This window comes from Pristiophorus japonicus, unplaced genomic scaffold, assembly GCF_044704955.1.
Source record: "Pristiophorus japonicus isolate sPriJap1 unplaced genomic scaffold, sPriJap1.hap1 HAP1_SCAFFOLD_426, whole genome shotgun sequence".
NCBI classification, from domain to species: Eukaryota; Metazoa; Chordata; class Chondrichthyes; family Pristiophoridae; genus Pristiophorus; species Pristiophorus japonicus.
Genome location: NW_027254157.1, coordinates 114,223 through 132,755, shown reverse-complemented (window position 1 = coordinate 132,755; position 18,533 = coordinate 114,223). Strand labels below are relative to the sequence as shown.

The 18,533-nt window shown below is 45.2% G+C and overlaps 1 protein-coding gene across 1 annotated transcript; it reads right to left on the bottom strand.

The window, feature by feature from the left end:
* Positions 1 to 8,126: 8,126 nt before the first annotated feature.
* Positions 8,127 to 17,850, bottom strand: LOC139251246 (probable G-protein coupled receptor 139). Its single transcript, XM_070873217.1, has 2 exons — positions 17,781 to 17,850; positions 8,127 to 9,043 (listed from the first exon to the last, which is right to left on the bottom strand). Exons 1-2 carry the CDS (start codon positions 17,848 to 17,850, stop codon positions 8,127 to 8,129), a joined length of 987 nt encoding a protein of 328 aa, XP_070729318.1.
* Positions 17,851 to 18,533: the final 683 nt, after the last annotated feature.

The following is an 18,533-nucleotide window of genomic DNA, read 5'->3' as shown; positions in this document are numbered from 1 at the left end:
TGACTAACTAAAGAAACAAAGGGCGGTATCCAATTAAAAACAAGGGCATACAAAGTGGCCAAAACTAGTGGGGGGACAGAAGACTGGGAAGCTTTTAAAAGCCAGCAAACAATGACTAAAAAAATGATTAAGAAAGGGAAGATAGACTATGAAAGTAAACTAGCACAAAATATAAAAGCAGATAGCAAGAGTTTCTATAAGTATATAAAAAGGAAAAGAGTGGCTAAAGTAAATGTTGGTCCCTTAGAGGACAAGATCGGGGAACATGGAGATGGCAGAAACTCTGAACAAATATTTTGTATCAGTCTTTACGGTAGAGGACAATAACAATATCCCAAAAGTGAATAGTCAAGGTGCTGTAGGGGGGGAGGAACTGAACACAATCACAATCACTAAGGAGGTGGTACTCAGTAAGATAATGGGACTGAAAGCGGATAAATCCCCTGGACCTGGTGGCTTGCATCTTAGGGTCTTAAGAGAAGTAGCGGCAGGGATAGTGAATGCATTGGTTGTAATTTACCAAAATTCCCTGGATTCTGGGGAGGTCCCAGCAAATTGGAAAACTGCAAATGTAATGCCCCTATTTAAAAATTGAGGCAGACAAAAATCAGGAAACTATAGACCAGTTAGCCTAACATCCGTGGTTGGGAAAATGTTGGAGTCCATTATTAAAGAAGCAGTAGCAGGACATTGGGAAAAGCATAATTCGGTCAGGCAGAGTCAGCATGGATTTATGAAGGGGAAGTCACGTTTGACAAATTTTCTGGAATTATTTGAGGATGTAACGAACAAGGTGGATAAAGGGGAACCAGTGGATGTGATGTATTTGGACTTCCAGAAGGCATTTGACAAGGTGCCACCTAAAAGGTTACTGCACAAGATAAAAGTTCACGGGGTTGGGCGTAATATATTAGCATGGATACAGGATTAGCCAACTAACAGAAAACAGAAAGTCACGATAAATGGTTCATTCTCTGGTTGGCAATCAGAAACTAGTGGGGTGCCACGGGGATCAGTGCTGGGACCCCAACTATTTACAATCTATATTAACGACTTGGAAGAAAGGACCGAGTGTAACGTAGCCAAGTTTGCTGATGATACAAAGATGGGAGGAAAAGCAATGTGTGAGGAGGACACAAAAAATCTGCAAAAGGACATAGACAGGCTAAGTGAGTGGGCAAAAATTTGGCAGATGGAATATAATGTTGAAAAGTGTGAGGTCACGCACTTTGGCAGAAAAAAATCAAAGAGCAAGTTATTATTTAAATGGAGAAAAATTGCAAAGTACAGTGAGACTTGAGGATACTTGTGCATGAAACATAAAAGGTTAGTGTTATGTCTTGAATAAAGAGTTAGACTAAATACTGCAAGCTCAAAGTAGGTGTGATCGTAGTCCTTTATTAAAGATCTCTGAGTGCCTCTGCAGCCTGTGAGGCCTTCTTATATACACGTGCTCCCAAGAGATTGTGGGATCCCTTGGGACTCCAGGGGATAAGCCCTCTGGTGGTTATACATGGTAATTATAGGTTTACATACATAACACTCCCCCCTGTATGGAGAGAAGGCAGGAGTGGGGTACTGAAGTTGCATGATCAGCCATGATCATATTGAATGGCGGTGCAGGCTCGAAGGGCTGAATGACGTGCTCCTGCACCTATTTTCTATGTTTCCATATGTTTCCCGCCCCAAAGTCAATAGTGTAACTATTTACAATGTGAGTCGATCTGGGGCCTTCCTTTCTCTGGTTAATCATCTCGGAGAAAATGCTGGCATTGGTGAATCGTTTGTTGGGCCTTCGCTGGGCTGCTGTGCAGCTGGCCTTGCCGGACTGCTGGGGGTGGTGAGCCTTGCTGGGCTGCTGCGGGTGATGGGTTCTGCTTTGTGGTCAACCGCTGGGTCAGTTGCCACTTATGTGTGTGGAGGGTCAAAAAGGGCAGAGTCTATTGTGGGTTGTTCTGGATAGTCCGTAAATCTGAGTTTGATTTGGTCCACTTGTTTTCTGCAGGTAAGTCCATTTGCGAGTTTGACCACAAACACCCTACTCCCCTCTTTGGCCAAAACAGTGCCAGCAATCCACTTGGGACCTTGTCCATACAGGATCATTTACTTCGATTTCACGTGACACATTTGCGCGATCATGATATGTAGTCTGTTGAAGCCGCCTGCTCTCTAGCTGTTCGTGTAGATCAGGGTGGACTAAAGAGAGCCTTGTCTTAAGTGTCCTTTTCATGAGCAGTTCAGCACGAGGGACCCCGGTGAGCGAGTGAGGTCTCGTGCGACTAAGCAGGACTCGGGATAAGCGAGTCTTCAGTGAGCCTTCAGTTATCCTTTTCAAGCTCTGCTTGATTGTTTGAACTGCTCGTTCTGCCTGACCATTGGACACTGGCTTAGATGGGACTGGACAGATTAGATGCAGGAGGAATGTTCCCAATGTTGGGGAAGTCCAGAATCTGAGGATAAGGGGTAAGCCATTTAGGACTGAGATGGGAGAAACTTCTTCACTCAGAGAGTTGTTAGCCTGTGGAATTCCCTACCGCAGAGAGTTGTTGATGCCAGTTCATTGGATATGTTCAAAAGGGAGTTAGATATGGCCCTTATGGCTAAAGTGATCAAGGGGTATGGAGAGAAAGCGGGAAAGGGGTACTGAGGTGAATGATCAGCCATGATCTTATTGAACGGTGATGCAGGCTCGAAGGACTGAATGGCCTGCTCCTGCACCTATTTCCTATGTTTCTATGTTGCAGAGGAGGACAGATCCATGGTGGATCATCATGAATCAGAACCTCAGACCGAAGAGGGAGAGGTATATGGGATGCACACATTTACTACAAAGTGTCCCCCGATAATGCTGAAGGTTGAATTAAATTGACTCCCGATGTCCATAATGAGCAAAGCCAGTCCATAATGAGCAAAAAGACTTTCGGTAAGTTGTAGTGCAACTAGACTTCAAGGCCTGTCCTGACTCCCATTCGTACCAAACTTAGAACATATACAAAGGAACTGATTCCCGTAATTGGCAGTGCTACCGTAAAGGTCTCCGACGACGGAGCAGTGCATGTGTTACCACTCTGGGTGGTACTGGGTGATGGCCCCATGCTGTTTGGCAGGAGCTGGCTGGGAAAGATACGCTGGAGCTGGGACAGTGTCCGGGCGCTTTCGTCCATCATGTGCCCAGGGCCTAAGCAAGTTCCCCTCGCTGTTCGAACCAGGCATCAGGAAGTTCCAAGGAGCAAAAGTGCAGATCTATTTGATTCTGGGAGCACGACCCATCCATCACAAGGTGAGAGCGGTACCGTACATGATGAGAGATAGGGTGGAGATTGAGCTGGACAGGCTGCAACGAGCGGGCACCATTTCACCAATCGAATTCAATGTGTGGGCCAATCCGATTGTTCCAGTCCTCAAGGGAGATGGCACCGTCAGAATCTGTGGTGATTACAAAGTAACTATCAATCGTTTCTCGCTGCAGGATCAATACCCGCTACCAAAGGCAGACGTGTTATTTGCGACGCTGGCAGGAGGAAAAACATTCATGAAGCTGAACTTGACCTCTGCCTACATGACACAGGAGCTGGAGGAATCCTTGAAAGGCCTCACCTGCATCAACATTCACAAAGGTCTTTTCGTTTACAACAGATGCCCGTTTGGGATTCCATCGGCCGCGGCGATATTCCAGAGGAACATGGAAAGCTTGCTGATGTCGGTCCCGTGCCAATATGTGGGCCAATCCGATTGTTCCAATCCTCAAGGAAGATGGCACCATCAGAATCTGTGGTGATTACAAAGTAACTATCAATCGTTTCTCGCTGCAGAATCAATATCCGCTACCAAAGGCAGATGTCCTATTTGTGAAGCTGACTTGACTGTGGGTTTTGCTGGAGTGAGCAGGTTTTTCATGAGGTCATACGTTGATGCCCCACAAACGGTGAGGAGGATCGCCCTTCGTTTGGCAGCGTTCACTTCTCCCTCCAGCTCAATGGCCACGAAGTATTGGTCAAGTCGCTCCACGAAGGTTTCGCAATAATCTCCCTCCTAAAATTTCTCCAGGATGCCCACAGTTCTCTGCAATGTTGCATTGGGGTTCCTTATCTGTATCTTATTGCCAGTTGTTATGTCTTCGATAAAGAGTTAGACTGGACACCGCAAGCTCAAAGTGGGTGTGACCGTAGTCCTTTATTACAGATCTCAGGGTGGCCTCTCCAGTCTGTGAGGCCTCCTTATATACAGGTGCTCCCAAGGGATTATGGGATCTTTTGGGACTCCAGGGGATAAGCCCTATGGTGGTTAGACATGAAAATTACAGGTTTATGTACATAACAGTTAGTATGCAGGTACAGCAAGAGATCAGGAAGGCCAATGGAATCTTGGCCATTATTGCAACGGGGATGGAGTATAAAAGCAGGGAAGTCTTGTTACAGTTAAACAGAGTATTGGTGAGGCCACACCTGGAATACTGCGTGCAGTTTTGGTTTCCATATTTACGAAAGGATATACTTGCTTTGGTCGCAGTTCAGAGAAGGTTCACTAGATTGATTCCGGAGATGAGGGGGTTGACTTATAAGGAAAGGTTGGGCCTCTATTCATTGGAATTCAGAAGAATGAGAGGTGATCTTAACGAAATGTATAAGATTATGAGGGGGCTTGACAAGGTGGATGCAGAGAGGATGTTTTCACTGATGGGGGAGACTAGAACTAGAGGGCATAATCTTAGAATAAGGGGCCGCCCATTTAAAACTGAGATGAGGAGGAATTTCTTCTCTCAGAGGGTTGTAAATCTGTGGAATTCTCTGCCCCAGAGAGCTGTGGAGGCTGGGTCATTGAATATATTTAAGGTGGAAATAGATTTTGGAGCGATAAGCGAGTGAAGGTTTATGGGGAGCGGGCGGGGAAGTGGAGCTGAGTCCATGATCAGATCAGCCATGATCTTATTAAATGGCGGAGCCGGCTCGAGGGACTCCTGCTTCTATTCCTTATGTTCTTATGTCCCTCTGCAAAGATTACTAATGCCGTCCCAATTGGCGCCAGGTGAGAACTCCCCTGCTGTCATACTCTGGGTACCGAGAGAGGACAGATGCAGCGCCAGTCACTTCATTTGGTGAAATATTTGTGGAGATGAGCAGCCATGACTCACTCTAACATGGATAGGGCATATTCTAGTACACATTGCATTCTGGGTACGGACGCCCACCATTGGGGCCCAGAATCGAGGAACGGATCCTTTCAAAATCGGGCCAGAAAGAATCGCTTTTGCGAATTATGTATTTGAATGAAGTATTACAACGGTTTTACATTGGCTGCAGTTCGGGTCTGTCTCTGACCCATGAGAGATGAAAGTGGATATACCAATGTGCAGCTCGAGCTCCGGCTCGCGTTCTATTTCTGCCACATCCAGCGGGCCGGATAGAATGACTTGGCTGGCAGGATATGGCCTATTTTGTCCACCAATGGTGCAGTAAATCGCAGCGATATTCTCGGCAGATGTCCCGGGGGCTCCTTTAGTGCAGTCATTGATTTTAGAAAGATAACCCAAAAGCCCTACTCGCAGGCTCAGGCTCGAGCAGCAACTTCAGGCTCGGTAACCTGCTTCCGCCTCGCTTTCGACTGCCTCATATATCGTACTGCGCATGCGCGAAAAGGGCATGGGTCCAACGCTCGCACGCGCAGAAGGACACAAAGATCTTTGAGCAGAAATCACTTGGCTTTTCGGACGGCAGGCGCTGGCACTGATTGTGCTGTTCCCATTACCAGCTCCTCCTGACCCATCATTTGTTCCTTTGCTTGTCCCATTACCACCCCTTTTGCCTCGCACCATCATCCCTTTTCTCGTTCCATCCCTCCTGCTTCAACCCGATCACACACCTTCCCTTTCTTCTTTCCTCCCCTGCCCCTATCCCCGCCACTGCAATTGCTTCAAAACTATTTCATCTGTAATATTGTTCAGTTCTGACAACGTTTCCGAAACGTTACCTCTGTTTCACTCTCTACCAATGCTGCCTGACTTGCTGATTATTTTCTGCATTTTGCTTTCAGTGTAGAAACAGTAGGATAAAGCAGCTGAATGCGGAAGCAGAAATGGCCTCCTTCCGTGCTGTAAGTGTCTATGATTCTATGATTCTGTGGTTTGGGTACACTCAAGGTACATTCCCACAAGGGGGAAACCACAGCCCGAGCTCCCTGGATGACGACAGAGATAGGGAGTAAGATGAAGCGGAAAAAATGGGTTTTGGTTTGTGGGAAATTGGCGCCAGTAGTGGAGTAAGAGGGAGCTGTTCCATTGTCACGGACTCCACTTGGACAGTGCTGGGACGAGGGCCCTGGTGAATTGAATAACAAAGGCTGTAGAGAGGGCTTTAAACTAATTAGTGGGGGGGCGTTCAGGTGAGCGCAAATTTAAAAACTCAAAGAATAAGGAGAAGACAATAGTGCAGGGGAGCACTGAGGGAAATGAAAACCAGAGCATAACAGAAAGGAACAGAATGTATAAACATAGAGGTGAATCAGAAAGTGGGGTCAAAGCAGGAAAAAATGGCAAAAAAACAAATTTAAAAGCTCTTTATCTGAATGCACGCAGCATTTGTGACAAAATAGATGAGCTGATGGCACAAATAGATACAAATGGGTATGATCTGATAGCCATTATAGAGACGTGGTTGCAAGGTGACCAGGACTGGGAACTAATTATTCAGGGGTATTTGACAATTCAAAGGGACAGACAGAAAGGAAAATGAAGTGGGGTCGCTCTGTTAATAAAGGATGATATCAGTGCATTAGTGAGAAACGATATTGGCTCAGAAGATCAAGATGTTGAATCAGTATGGTTGGAGATAAGGAATAATAAGGGGGAAAAGTCATTGATGGGGTAGTCTATAGGTCCCCGGACAGTAGCTATATTGTTGGACTGAGCATAAATCAAGAAATAATGGAGGTTTGTAAAAAATGCATGGCAATAAGCATAGGCGATTTTAACCTTCATACTAATTGGACAAAGCAAATTGGCCAGTAGCACAGAAAGAAACATAGGAATCTATAGTGCAGAAAGAGGCCATTTCGGCCCATTTTATCTGTGCCGGCCGACAAAGAGTCGCACATCCCTCGGTCAGCAGCCCTGAAGGTTACATATAAACCTATGAACAATGAACAATGGCAGAAAGGTAAAGAGCGTCCGGCCCAACTAGTCCGTCCCACACAACTGCGACATCCCCTGCACCGCAACAGTCTACACTCCACCCCAACCCGTGCTAGGCTCCGCCATCATTGAGGATGGGGATATTCATGGAGGCTCCTCCTCCTGTTAGTTATTTAATGGTCCACCACCATTCACGACTGGATGTGGCAGGACTGCCGACTGACCAACTTAACACAGGATCTTATCAGATTATACACAGGTTTCCTGTAATCATAAGGCAAACACTCTTTATTTTATTACTGCAGAATGCAGTCGAGGGCAACGGTCAGTTTGGAGAGTGGACCTAATTAGAAAACATTCGAGCAAGAGAGCTATAGTGGATAACACGTTCTGATTTGGGAACATGTGTATACATCATCCTTTTCAGGTGCGAGTGAGTACATTTAAAGTAGAGTTACTGCACAGACTCAGAACCGACATAATCTTTAGCTTTGGTCCTTCCCGCCTTAAAGAAGCAGCTGCTTGAGAAATATCCTGGATCTGTGAAATTAGTGAGTGTGAGTCAGGTTAGGGAGCGGGCGCGGATCTTTGCTGCAGGGACAGGACCGGCAAGTCAGTGAATGATAAACGTGACTTACATCATGTAGAAACATGTCAATTGCCACATACCAGGGTGAAGACAACAAACTAAAGAATGGGCGCTGGACCAAATTGTTTGGAATTCGAATCAATCTGGGAACCGCAACATGTTTTGGATTCCCTGGTGAACTCGCAGGGTTTTGTCATAAGAGCTGCTGTGATGTGAATGCTTAATTATTGCCTATAATAATGACATGCTTTGTTCCTATGAACATCAACAATAAATACTTTGAATCCTATTATTTCAAGGATTACATATTAACGTGTAAGTAAGAACGACCCAATTCTAGGACAGCCTGCCTACAGAGACTTGTGGAATAGGAAATGAACTGGAATTGTCAGTCAACGAATTCCGTCCAGTTTAATGTTTTAAAACTGGTGGTAAGTTACATAATTTCCCATTGAGTGTAACCAAATATTTCAGCCCTGTCTTCAGCTCCTCTCTGAACTTAGTCAGACTCAGGCCATAGATACACGTGTTTGTGGAGCAGCTCAGGAGCCGAAGCATGAATCCCATTTGTTGGGCGATGTAGACAGGATTACTGTAGTGTCTGTCTGTATATTCGTAATTCTGCAATTCCCATATTAAGGAACGTACAACATACGTCATCCAGAAGAGAATGAAATTGCCAGAGAGGGCAAACAACAAAACCATGGACTTCCTCCTGTTTTCCATCTCTGGGTCTCTCTGATTCTCAGTGTTCCGGATCCTCTTGCGAACTCTATTTGCCGCTATAATATGCCTGATGGTTAGAGCATTGAAGGACAGAATGAGGAATATGGGAAATAAAGGGGTTATAATACTATCGATATACTCGTAAGCCTTCCAAAAAGTCGAAGTGTAATAGTCATCAGTTGTGACACAGAACCACGCGACACCATCAGTTATAAAGGAGGGCTGGTATGAAAAGTAAAAGGGAAGGCTCCTTCGACAAGCCACTGCCCACACGGCTGATAAAACCACAGTGGCTGTCCTCTCGGTGCAATATTTCGCTGTGAACCTGTGACAACAAATTGTTACAAAGCGATCGAAGGTGAAAGCGACTGTGAACCAAACCGAGCAGTCCCGTGCTGCGATGTACAGGACAAGAATGAGGGAACATATCGGAGTGATGTACAAGAAATTCATTGGGAAATAAATACTATTCATTCGCTTCAGTATCACATCAATGATAACCAGTGACAGATCGGCCGCTGCCTTTCCCAGCAGGTAGCGAGCGATACATTTGGAGAGGCCGCACTTTCCTCGGGACAGGATCACAATTGTCACCAAGTTAACTGTAAAAAATTGGACAATCAGAAAGTTACAACCAGACTCTCCAAAAAGTCTGAGTTTAACAAAATACCAAGTGAGAAAAGCCCCTTCCCCACCTGCCACAATATTAACTTGTTTAAAGTCAAGCCTGCGCCGCTAGTTTAAATAATCAATACAGGTAAAAAGCTCATTAAAATATGAAAATTAGAAACTGAGGGAATTGGAATAACGCATCAGATTGTTCACTGAGCGGATAATGCAACCAGACAGTTCAATCCATTTCAAACAGATCAATAAACCATTTAAAACCCTAATCTCTATGAACAGCGACTTTGAATAATTTCTCACCATTTAAAACATATTCAGTTTTTCTATTCTTCCTACTAATGTGAATAACCTCACTGTTCCCCACATTATACTCCGTCTGCCACTTAATGTCCACTCGCTTACCCTGAATATATGCATTTGCAGGCTCTGTATCCACCTCAGAGTTACTGTCCCACCGAGCTGTGTATCGTCAGCAAACCTGGATACATTACACTCCGTGCCTTCATCTATGTAATTGATACATATTGTAAATTAGTTGAGATCCAAACACACTTCCTACAGCCTGCCAAACTGAACATGAGCCATTGATCCCAACTCTTTGTTTTCTGTCCTTCCTCTATACTCTATCCATGCTAACATATTACCCCCTGAGCCTTTATCTTGTGCAACAACTTGTCATGTGGTACCTTACCGCGATCAAGAATTAATCGGGATATCGGAGGGTAAAAAAGGAAAATAAAATTCAGCAAACATAGATTTCTACCCAGAAGCACTTTGCAAAGCAGGGAGCCTGAAGGTAAAATGTAGATCAGGATGCAATTGAAGATACAGGGGGAGGGAGAAATATGAGAGGATGAGGGGAAGAAGAGTTGGATGGAGAGGGAGGATGAGGGGAGGGGAGGTGAAGAGGAATGCTGTGAGGGACGAGGATGTGGAGGTGACGGGATGGGGAAGGGGAGGGGAGAGTGATGGCGGGGAGAGTGATGGAGAAGAGAGTGATGGAGGGAAAATTGATGGAGCTGGAGAGAGATGGAGGGGAGAGTGATGGAGGGGGGATTGATGGAGGGGAGTGATGAAGGGGAGAGTGATGGAGAGGGGAGAGTGATGGAGAGAGGAGAGTGAAGGAGGGAAAACTGATGGAGGGGAGAGTGATGAGGGGGGGAGAGGGAGGAAGTGAGGAGAGGGGAAGTGGTGAGGAGCACAGGGGCGATAACTCCAGTTTCCGGCAGAGTCCAAATTTTAATTGGAGTTGATTAAACAGCAGGACTATTATGTATATAATAACTCGAAAGACCTGTTGCTGTAAACTCACTCAGGTGTAAACCTGGTTCAACTTTATTCGTGCCCAAAGTGTGCACATGACATGGTACTCACTCTTATATACCAGGGCCTGCGCACATGCGCGTACACCTCGATGACCTCCGACAGTGTCGCCCCCTGGTGTCTAGTGACCCCAAGCATCAATACATAACAACATCCCCCTTCAAGATCTTTACAAATTAAGATGGTCTGGGGCTTTCTGCTCCTGAGTTGATCGTCTCAGTTCAACTCCAGTTCTGGGCGAGCGTTCTGAGTCAGTTATGACTGGAGGTCTGATGGGAGTGGTGATGACCATGTCAGAGACTGAAAGTCCAGATTCAGTAGTGACAGCAGAGTTTTATGATCAAGGAACATTGGCTGGCTGGTCACTGACTGCATTTTCCGCAAATGGTTTCAATTCATTGTGTGCCGCAGTTTTATCTGATCAATATGTTTCTTGCATATATGCCCATTGTTGAGCACGACAATAAACACTCTGTTACCCTCCTTGGCCGTAACAGTACCAGCGATCCACTTTGGACCTTGCCCATAATTCAGCACATAAACTGGATCGTTGACCAAGATGTCACATGACATTGCAGCATGATCATGATATAATTGCTGATTTTGATGTCTGTTTTCAACACGATCATTCAAATCAGGATGGACAAGAGAAAGCTTGTTCTTGAGACTTCACTTCATCAGTAGTTCAGCAGGGAGACCTCGGTAAGTGTGTGGTAACTTGTCCTGTAACTAAGCAATATACGTGACAAATGAGTCTGCAATGAACCCTGGGTCACGTGTTTCATGCTTTGTTTGATCGTTTGAACTGCATGCTCTGCTTGACCATTAGAAGCAGGTATGAATAGAGCAGACCTTATATGTCTGATACCATTGAGTTTCCTGAACTCCTGAAACTCCAGACTTGTGAAGCATGATCTGTTATCGCTCACAACAATGTCAGGCAAACCATGAGTAGCAAACATGACACCAAGGCTCTCAATAGTAGCTGCAGACATACTGGATGACATAATAATACACTCTAACCACTTTGAATGTGCATTCACTACAACAAAAAACATATTTCCTAGGAAAGGGCCTGCAAAATTGATGTGTATCCTCGACCATGGTTTAGATGGCCACGACCAAAGACTCAGCGGAAATTCTGTTGGTACTTTACTTAGCTGCATGCAGGCATTGCAATGATGCACACATGATTCCAGATCAGAGTCAATTCCAGGCCACCAAAAATTAGCCCTAGCAATGGTTTTCATCATGACAATGCCTGGATGAGTGCTACTTAGTTCACCTACAAATTTTTCTCTTCCTTTCTTAGGCATAACAACACGATTGCCCCACAGTAGACAATCTGACTGAATGGACAGTTCATCTTTGCGACGGTTGTAAGGTTTGATCTCATCACACAACTCCATAGTTATTGCAGACCAATCACCACTGAGGACACACCGTTTCACAACCGATAAAATAAGGTCATGGCTGGTCTTAACTTGTTGAGCAGTGACAGGGGTACCTTCTCTCTCAAAAGCATCCATTCTTAGCAGTAGATCTGCAGGTTGAGGCATCTCCATATCTGGTGTGGGCAAAGGCAGATGACTCAGTGCATCGGCACAATTCTCAGTGCCCAGTCTGTGGCGAATGACATAATCATAGGCAGACAATGTCTGAATATGGGACGATGCATTGGTATTGATACTTTTGTTTTCCGTAAACAATGAAATGAGTGGCTTGTGATCCATTTCAATTTCAAAACGAAGACCAGGCAGGTACTGATGCATCTTTTTGACCCCATATACACAGGCCAAGGCTTATTTTTCTACCATGCTGTAAGCTCTTTCCGTTTTTGACAAACTGCTCGAAACACATGCAACAGGTTGTAGCTTACCCGACTCATTTGTTTGTTGGAATGAGTACACAGCCAACCCCATATGATGAAGTACCACAGGCCAATACAAGACGCTTACACAGATCACAGTGAACAAGCAGTTTGTTTGAACAGAGCAGATTCTTAGCTTTCTCAAAAGTTCTATCTTGAGATACACCCCAGACCCAGTTGTCTGAGCAGCATGTGCAGTGGCTCTAGTAAGGTGCTTAATCCGGGTAAAACATTATTGAAGTAGTTGGGTAGCCCAAGGAATGAACACAGCTTCATCACATACTGAGTTCTGGGTGCAATTTTGATGGCCTTGGTTTTCGAATCGGTGGGCCTGATACCATCAGCAGCAATCATCCTCCCCAGGAATTCAACTTCAGTTGCCATGAAGACACACTTTGATCGTTTCATCCTGAGTCCCACTTTGTCCAAACGATGTAGGACTTTTTCAAGATTGTTCAGATGTTCAGCAGTGTTGCCACCTTTGACCAGAATGTCATCTTGAAACACGACGGTTCTAGGAACGGACATCAGTAGACTCTTCATGTTCCTCTGAAATATGGCAGCAGCCAAACAGATTACAAAAGGACACCTCTTGTAGACAAACAGTCCTTTATGGGTGTTGATGCAAGTGAGTTTCTTCGAAGTGTCAACAAGCTCCTGTGTCATATAGGCCGACATCAGATCCAGTTTAGTGAACGACTATCCACCAGCTAGCATTGCGAACAGGTCATCAACTTTCAGTAGTTGATACTGATCATGTTTCAAAAATTGGTTGATCGTAACCTTATAGTCTCCACAGATCCTAACAGTGCCATCATTCTTTATCACAGGAACAAATGACTGGCCCATTCATTAAATTCTGTCGGTGATATGACCCCTTCACATTGGAGTCTGTCAAGCTCAATTTCAACCTTCTCCCTCATTATGTACGGAAGAGACCGAGCTTTGTGATAGACCGGTCTTGCATCAGAATCCAGGTGAAACCAGCAAAATTGCCAAAGTCCAGTTCAAGCAAAGAAGGAAACTTCTTCAGCACTTGAACACACAAAGTGTCATCCACCTAAGACAATATATTTATATCATTCCAGTCCCATTTGATTTTTTGAGCCAATTCCTGCCGAACAGTGTTGGACCATTGCCTGGGATGATCAATAATGGTAAATTATGAACCACACCATCATACGACACCTTGATTACTGCACTGCCAATCAGCAGTATGAGTTCCTTAATGTAAGTACCCAACTTGGCATTGACTGGACTCAGCTTATGCTTCACAGCCTCAGTGTCCCACAGCTTGTTGAATGTTCTTTGGCTCATTATCGACTGACTCGCTCCCGTGTCCAGCTCCATTGATACAGGCACGCCTTTTAGCTTTACATTAACCATTATTGGTTGGCTCTTTGTCAGGAACGAATACAGACCATACACTTCCTCCTCGGATATTTCGGATTGCATATCCGGGCCAGCACTAGACAGGCCTTTGTCACCAATGTGATGACCAGCAGCATCCTTGCTCAGTTGTGGGCACATTCGCTGAAGATGGCCCACTTTCGAACAGCTGTTACAGATGTACTTTTTAAACCAACACTGATGAGGCCGATGATTGCCCCCACAATGCCAACAGGGTGAAATCGGATTCGTACCAGTTGGTGGACTTTGAGCAGCTACAGGTTTCACATAAGCAGTCAAGTAGGCCCTGCCACAAACTGCTCTTCCAGGCGACGACACATTCTTGTTTACAGTGCTTGCCATGGAGCTCCGAATCTCGATGATATCTGCCTTAAATTATCTTCAGTCGCCATGCATGCCTGGGCTCAAATCCAGCGTTTCTGCAGCCAATAATTGTCGAAGGATCACATCATGGTTGATGTCTGTGATGAAGAAATCTCCCAGCATGTCTTCCAATGCATTTCCGAACATACACGGCTCAGCCAGACATCTTAGGTCGGCGACGAATCCCAACACATCCTGGCCCTCAGCACAAACATGTGTGTCGAAGCGATAGCGTGAGATGATGATCCCCTCTTTTGGCTTGAGATGTTTACGCACTAGAGTGCACAACTCTTCGTAGTCTTTGTCCGTTGGACGTGGAGGTGAGAAAAGACTCTTTATAAGGCCATGAATTATTGGACCACAAATAGTGAGGAAAACTGCCCTGCGCCTAACTGTGTCACGAGCTTCCTCCATTTTGTTGGCCACAAAGTATTGATCCAGGCGGTCGATAATATCCGTCCAATCCTCACCATCCACGAATCTCTCCAAAATTCCAATGGTGCCCATTGTGCATGCAAAGGTTCTTAAGTTACCTCGTCGACAAATGTTACATATATAATAACTCGAAAGACTTGTTACTGCTCACTCAGGTGTCAACCTGGTACAACTGTATTCGCGCCCAAATCATACACATGACATGGTACTTGCTCTTATATACCAGGTCCCGCGCACAAGCGCGTACAGGCCAATGACTTCCGACAGTGGCGCCCCCTGGTGCCTAGTGACCCCAAGCATCAATACATAACGGACAAAGGTTCAATCAGTAACTTTCTCACAATGTTCCAAGCCGCATTTTATTCTCTTTTTTGGTTCGACTTCAAACTCCTCAACTCAGCATACCGGTACCCTCGGTCACTGCCTCTCGCTGTTTGAGTTCCCTGCTCCCTGCCTCTCGCTGTCTGAGTTCCCTGCTCCCTGCCTCTCGCTGTTTGAGTTCCCTGCTCTCTGTCTCTGTGTCTCAGTTCCCTGCTCTCGTCTTCTGCCTCTCTCTGTTTGAGTTCCCTGCTCCCTGTCTCTCTTTGTCTGAGTTCCCTGCTCTCGGAGATGCTGAGATCCAACAGACCCCGGAGTTTGCGCCTCCCCCTTGGTGTTCATCACCCACAAACGTCCAGTCCTGCAACTCGGGGGATTTCCCGGTTGGGTCGCAGTTCTAGCGCAGTGTAGAACAAGGCTTTCATATTTGACCTAAATCCGCTCCTTGAGACGGACGGTGGTGTTCTGGGGAACCCACGGCTGTTTCCGCCGACTTCCTGGTGAGCGGGCGATTGCTGAGCGACAGACGGGCTGAATACTGAGTGTGTCCACCCGATACAGCCCGGCTCCGAGTGATGGGAGGTGGTTAGTGATTATGATTGGAAGAGGATAAACAGCAGTTTCTCACATTGAAGGAAATCAACAACAACTTGTGTTTATATAGCGCCTGTGACGTAGTAAAACGTCACAAGGCGCGTCACAGGTGCTCATGTGACAACAATCCTGGTCAGTTTCTCGGTGACACGGGGCAGAATAACAGCTTGTGCCCATGGACCTGGTTCACGTTTCAAGGTGTTTCGGATCCGACTTATGTGCAGAGGCCAGATATCCACATTAATGCACCGAACCTGGTAAACAGGGCGACTGAGCTGCGGGCACAACTTGCTCCATGTGATTCATATATAGCGGCAATAACGGAGACCTGGCTCAAGGAGGGGGAGGTTGTCCACTTATTGCCTTGGCTGCAAGATATTCACAGAAGATAGGGTAGAAAATGAAAGGCTGTGGCTGGCAGTATTGACCAAAGAGACTACTGTAGCACTGGAGAGGGGTGATGTAATTGAGGGGTCAAAAACGTAATCTATGTATTTAGAATAAAGTAACAATAGAGAAGCTGTTACACTACTGGTGTGTACTATAGGCCACCAGATAGTGGGAAGGAGATAGAGGAGAAAATGTTCAGGCAAATTGCAGAATCATGCAAGAACTACAGAGTCGTGATAATGGGTGATCTCAGTTCTCCTGATGTAGATGGGATAGTAACAGTGCAAAGGGTAAAGAGCGGGAGGAATTCCTGAAATGTGTACAAGAGAACTTTGTTGATCAGTGTGTTTCAGCCCAATGAGAAAGGAAGCAGTGCTGATCTAATTCTGTGGAGTGGGGCAGTGGAACATGATTCAGTGCGAGAACATTTGGAGAACAGTGATCATAATATTATTCAGAACAGTTATGGAAAAGGACAAGGAACAATCAAACGTAAAATTAATTAACTGGAGGAGGGTAGACTTCAGTAAGTTGAAAATGGGTTTTGTACAGATGGATTGGAATCAAAAAAATGGTCGGAATAACAGAAATTGAACAACGGGAGACCTTCAAAGAGTTTATGGTTCGGATAACGATATAAGATTCTGAAGGAAATTGACAGGGTTGAGGCTAAGAGTCTGTTTCCCCATGTCTGGTGAGTCTAGGGCTTGGGGGCACCGTCTCAGGGTAAGGGGTTGGCCATTTAAGACTGAGATGAGGAGAAATGTCTTCACCCAGAGGGTTGTGAATGTTTGGTATTCTGTGCCCCAAAATGCTGTGGATGCTGAGACTCTGAATATATTCAATGCTGAGATCGATAGATTTTTGGGCTCGAGGGGAATCCAGGGAAATGGAGATCGGGCAGGAAAGTGGAGTTGAGGTCAATGATCAGCCATGATCTTAGTCAACGGCGGAGCAGGCTCGAAGGGCATATGACCTACTCCTGCTCCTAATTCTTATGTTCCTATAAAGAATAGACACATTCCCATGAGGGTGGAAGGAAAGACAACCAAAGATACATATAGAGATTAAAATTGGACAGCAGATTGGAAAAGGAGGCTTATATCAAATATAAGGTCCATAATACACCAGAGGACCAAACTGAATATAGAAAGTTATTTAAAAAGGTAGTAAGACAAGCAAATAGAATAGGGGGCTTAGTCTCAGGATGTGTTGGCCAACATAAAAGGGACCCCACAAACAATATTAAGAATATAAATAGTAAAACAGTAGTTCGAGGAAGGCTGGACCCATTATGGACCAAAAGCGATTATTTTGCGGATGCGGAGGGCATGCCTGAGGTATTAAATCAGAACTTTACATCAATCTTCACAGAATAGTATGCTGCTAACCTTCCTATCCATTCGAAAGACGGCACTTCTGATGGTGTACTGAACTTGGAGTGCCCGCATAGTTTTTGTGCTCAATTAACTGGAGTGGGACTTGTCCCACGAACTTCTGACTCAGAAGCGACAGTGCTTCTGCTGAACCGCAGCTGTCAATGGCACAGGCGGCTGTGAATCAATGTGTTGAATTCACCATCCAACAGCCCAGAGCGATACTGTGTCTGATCCAGAAACTGGCAACTTGCGGTAATTCATGACCAAGCGGAGCGGAGCTGAGCTGAGCATTTCCTGACCTTGAGTGCTAACCTCTTACTAGCTGTAACTGGTAATACAAAGGTCATGTTCATAATTCTATACATTTCTAAACATTACACTTTTTCACAATCCGACTAATATGTATACTCCATGTAATGCACACGTCCGTTCCAGCAGGAAAAACAACAATGAGACATGATTTTGGGTCGAAATTTTAACACAGTTCATAATTTCAATAAAACATTGCGGTTAAATAAATGGAAAAATACCAGACACTGGACTGATACAATTAAATAGAGGATTATCGCACAAGGACAACATCAACAGCCGTTCGACCCATTTACACAGGAACTGGTTCCATTTCCTTACCCGTGATGCCAATGGCTGCAAGGAGAGGGTAGTAAATACGTTCTATCTGAAAGATGACTGCGTAGCTCATGTTCTGTGTGTGGGAGCATTCTATGTAGCGCTGGCAACCAGGCTCTTAATGACAAGTATAAATTCGGTCAAAGGAGCTCATACTTATACCAAAGGGGAACCGCCGCTGGGACCATCAGAGATATTAGTTACAGTCAGTTAAACAAACTGATTTAATCAACTGTTCTCCCCAAAGCTTTATTATGTCACACAGTCTGTGTTATGGGATGTTCCAAACAATAACCTATAATATTGGTTTAGAATTTCTTCAGAAAACACGGCAAACACACTTCTTACTGCTTGCCAAACTGAACATGACCCATTGATCCCGACTCTCTGTTTTCTGTCCTTCCCCTAGCCTCTATCCATGCTAACATATTACCCCCAACTCCATGAGCCTTTATCTTAGAAATATAGAAACATAGAAAATAGGTGCAGGAGTAGACCCTTCGGCCCTTCGAGCCTGCACCACCATTCAATAAGATCATGGCTGATCATTCACCTCAGTACCCCTTTCCTGCTTTCTCTTCACACCCCTTGACCCCTTTAGCCATATATAACTCCCTCTTGAATATATCCAATGAACTGGCATCAATAACTCTCTGCGGTAGGGAATTCCACAGGTCAACAACTCTCAGAGTGAAGAAGTTTCTCCTCATCTCAGTCCTAAATGGCTTACTCCTTATCCTTAGACTGTGTTCTGGA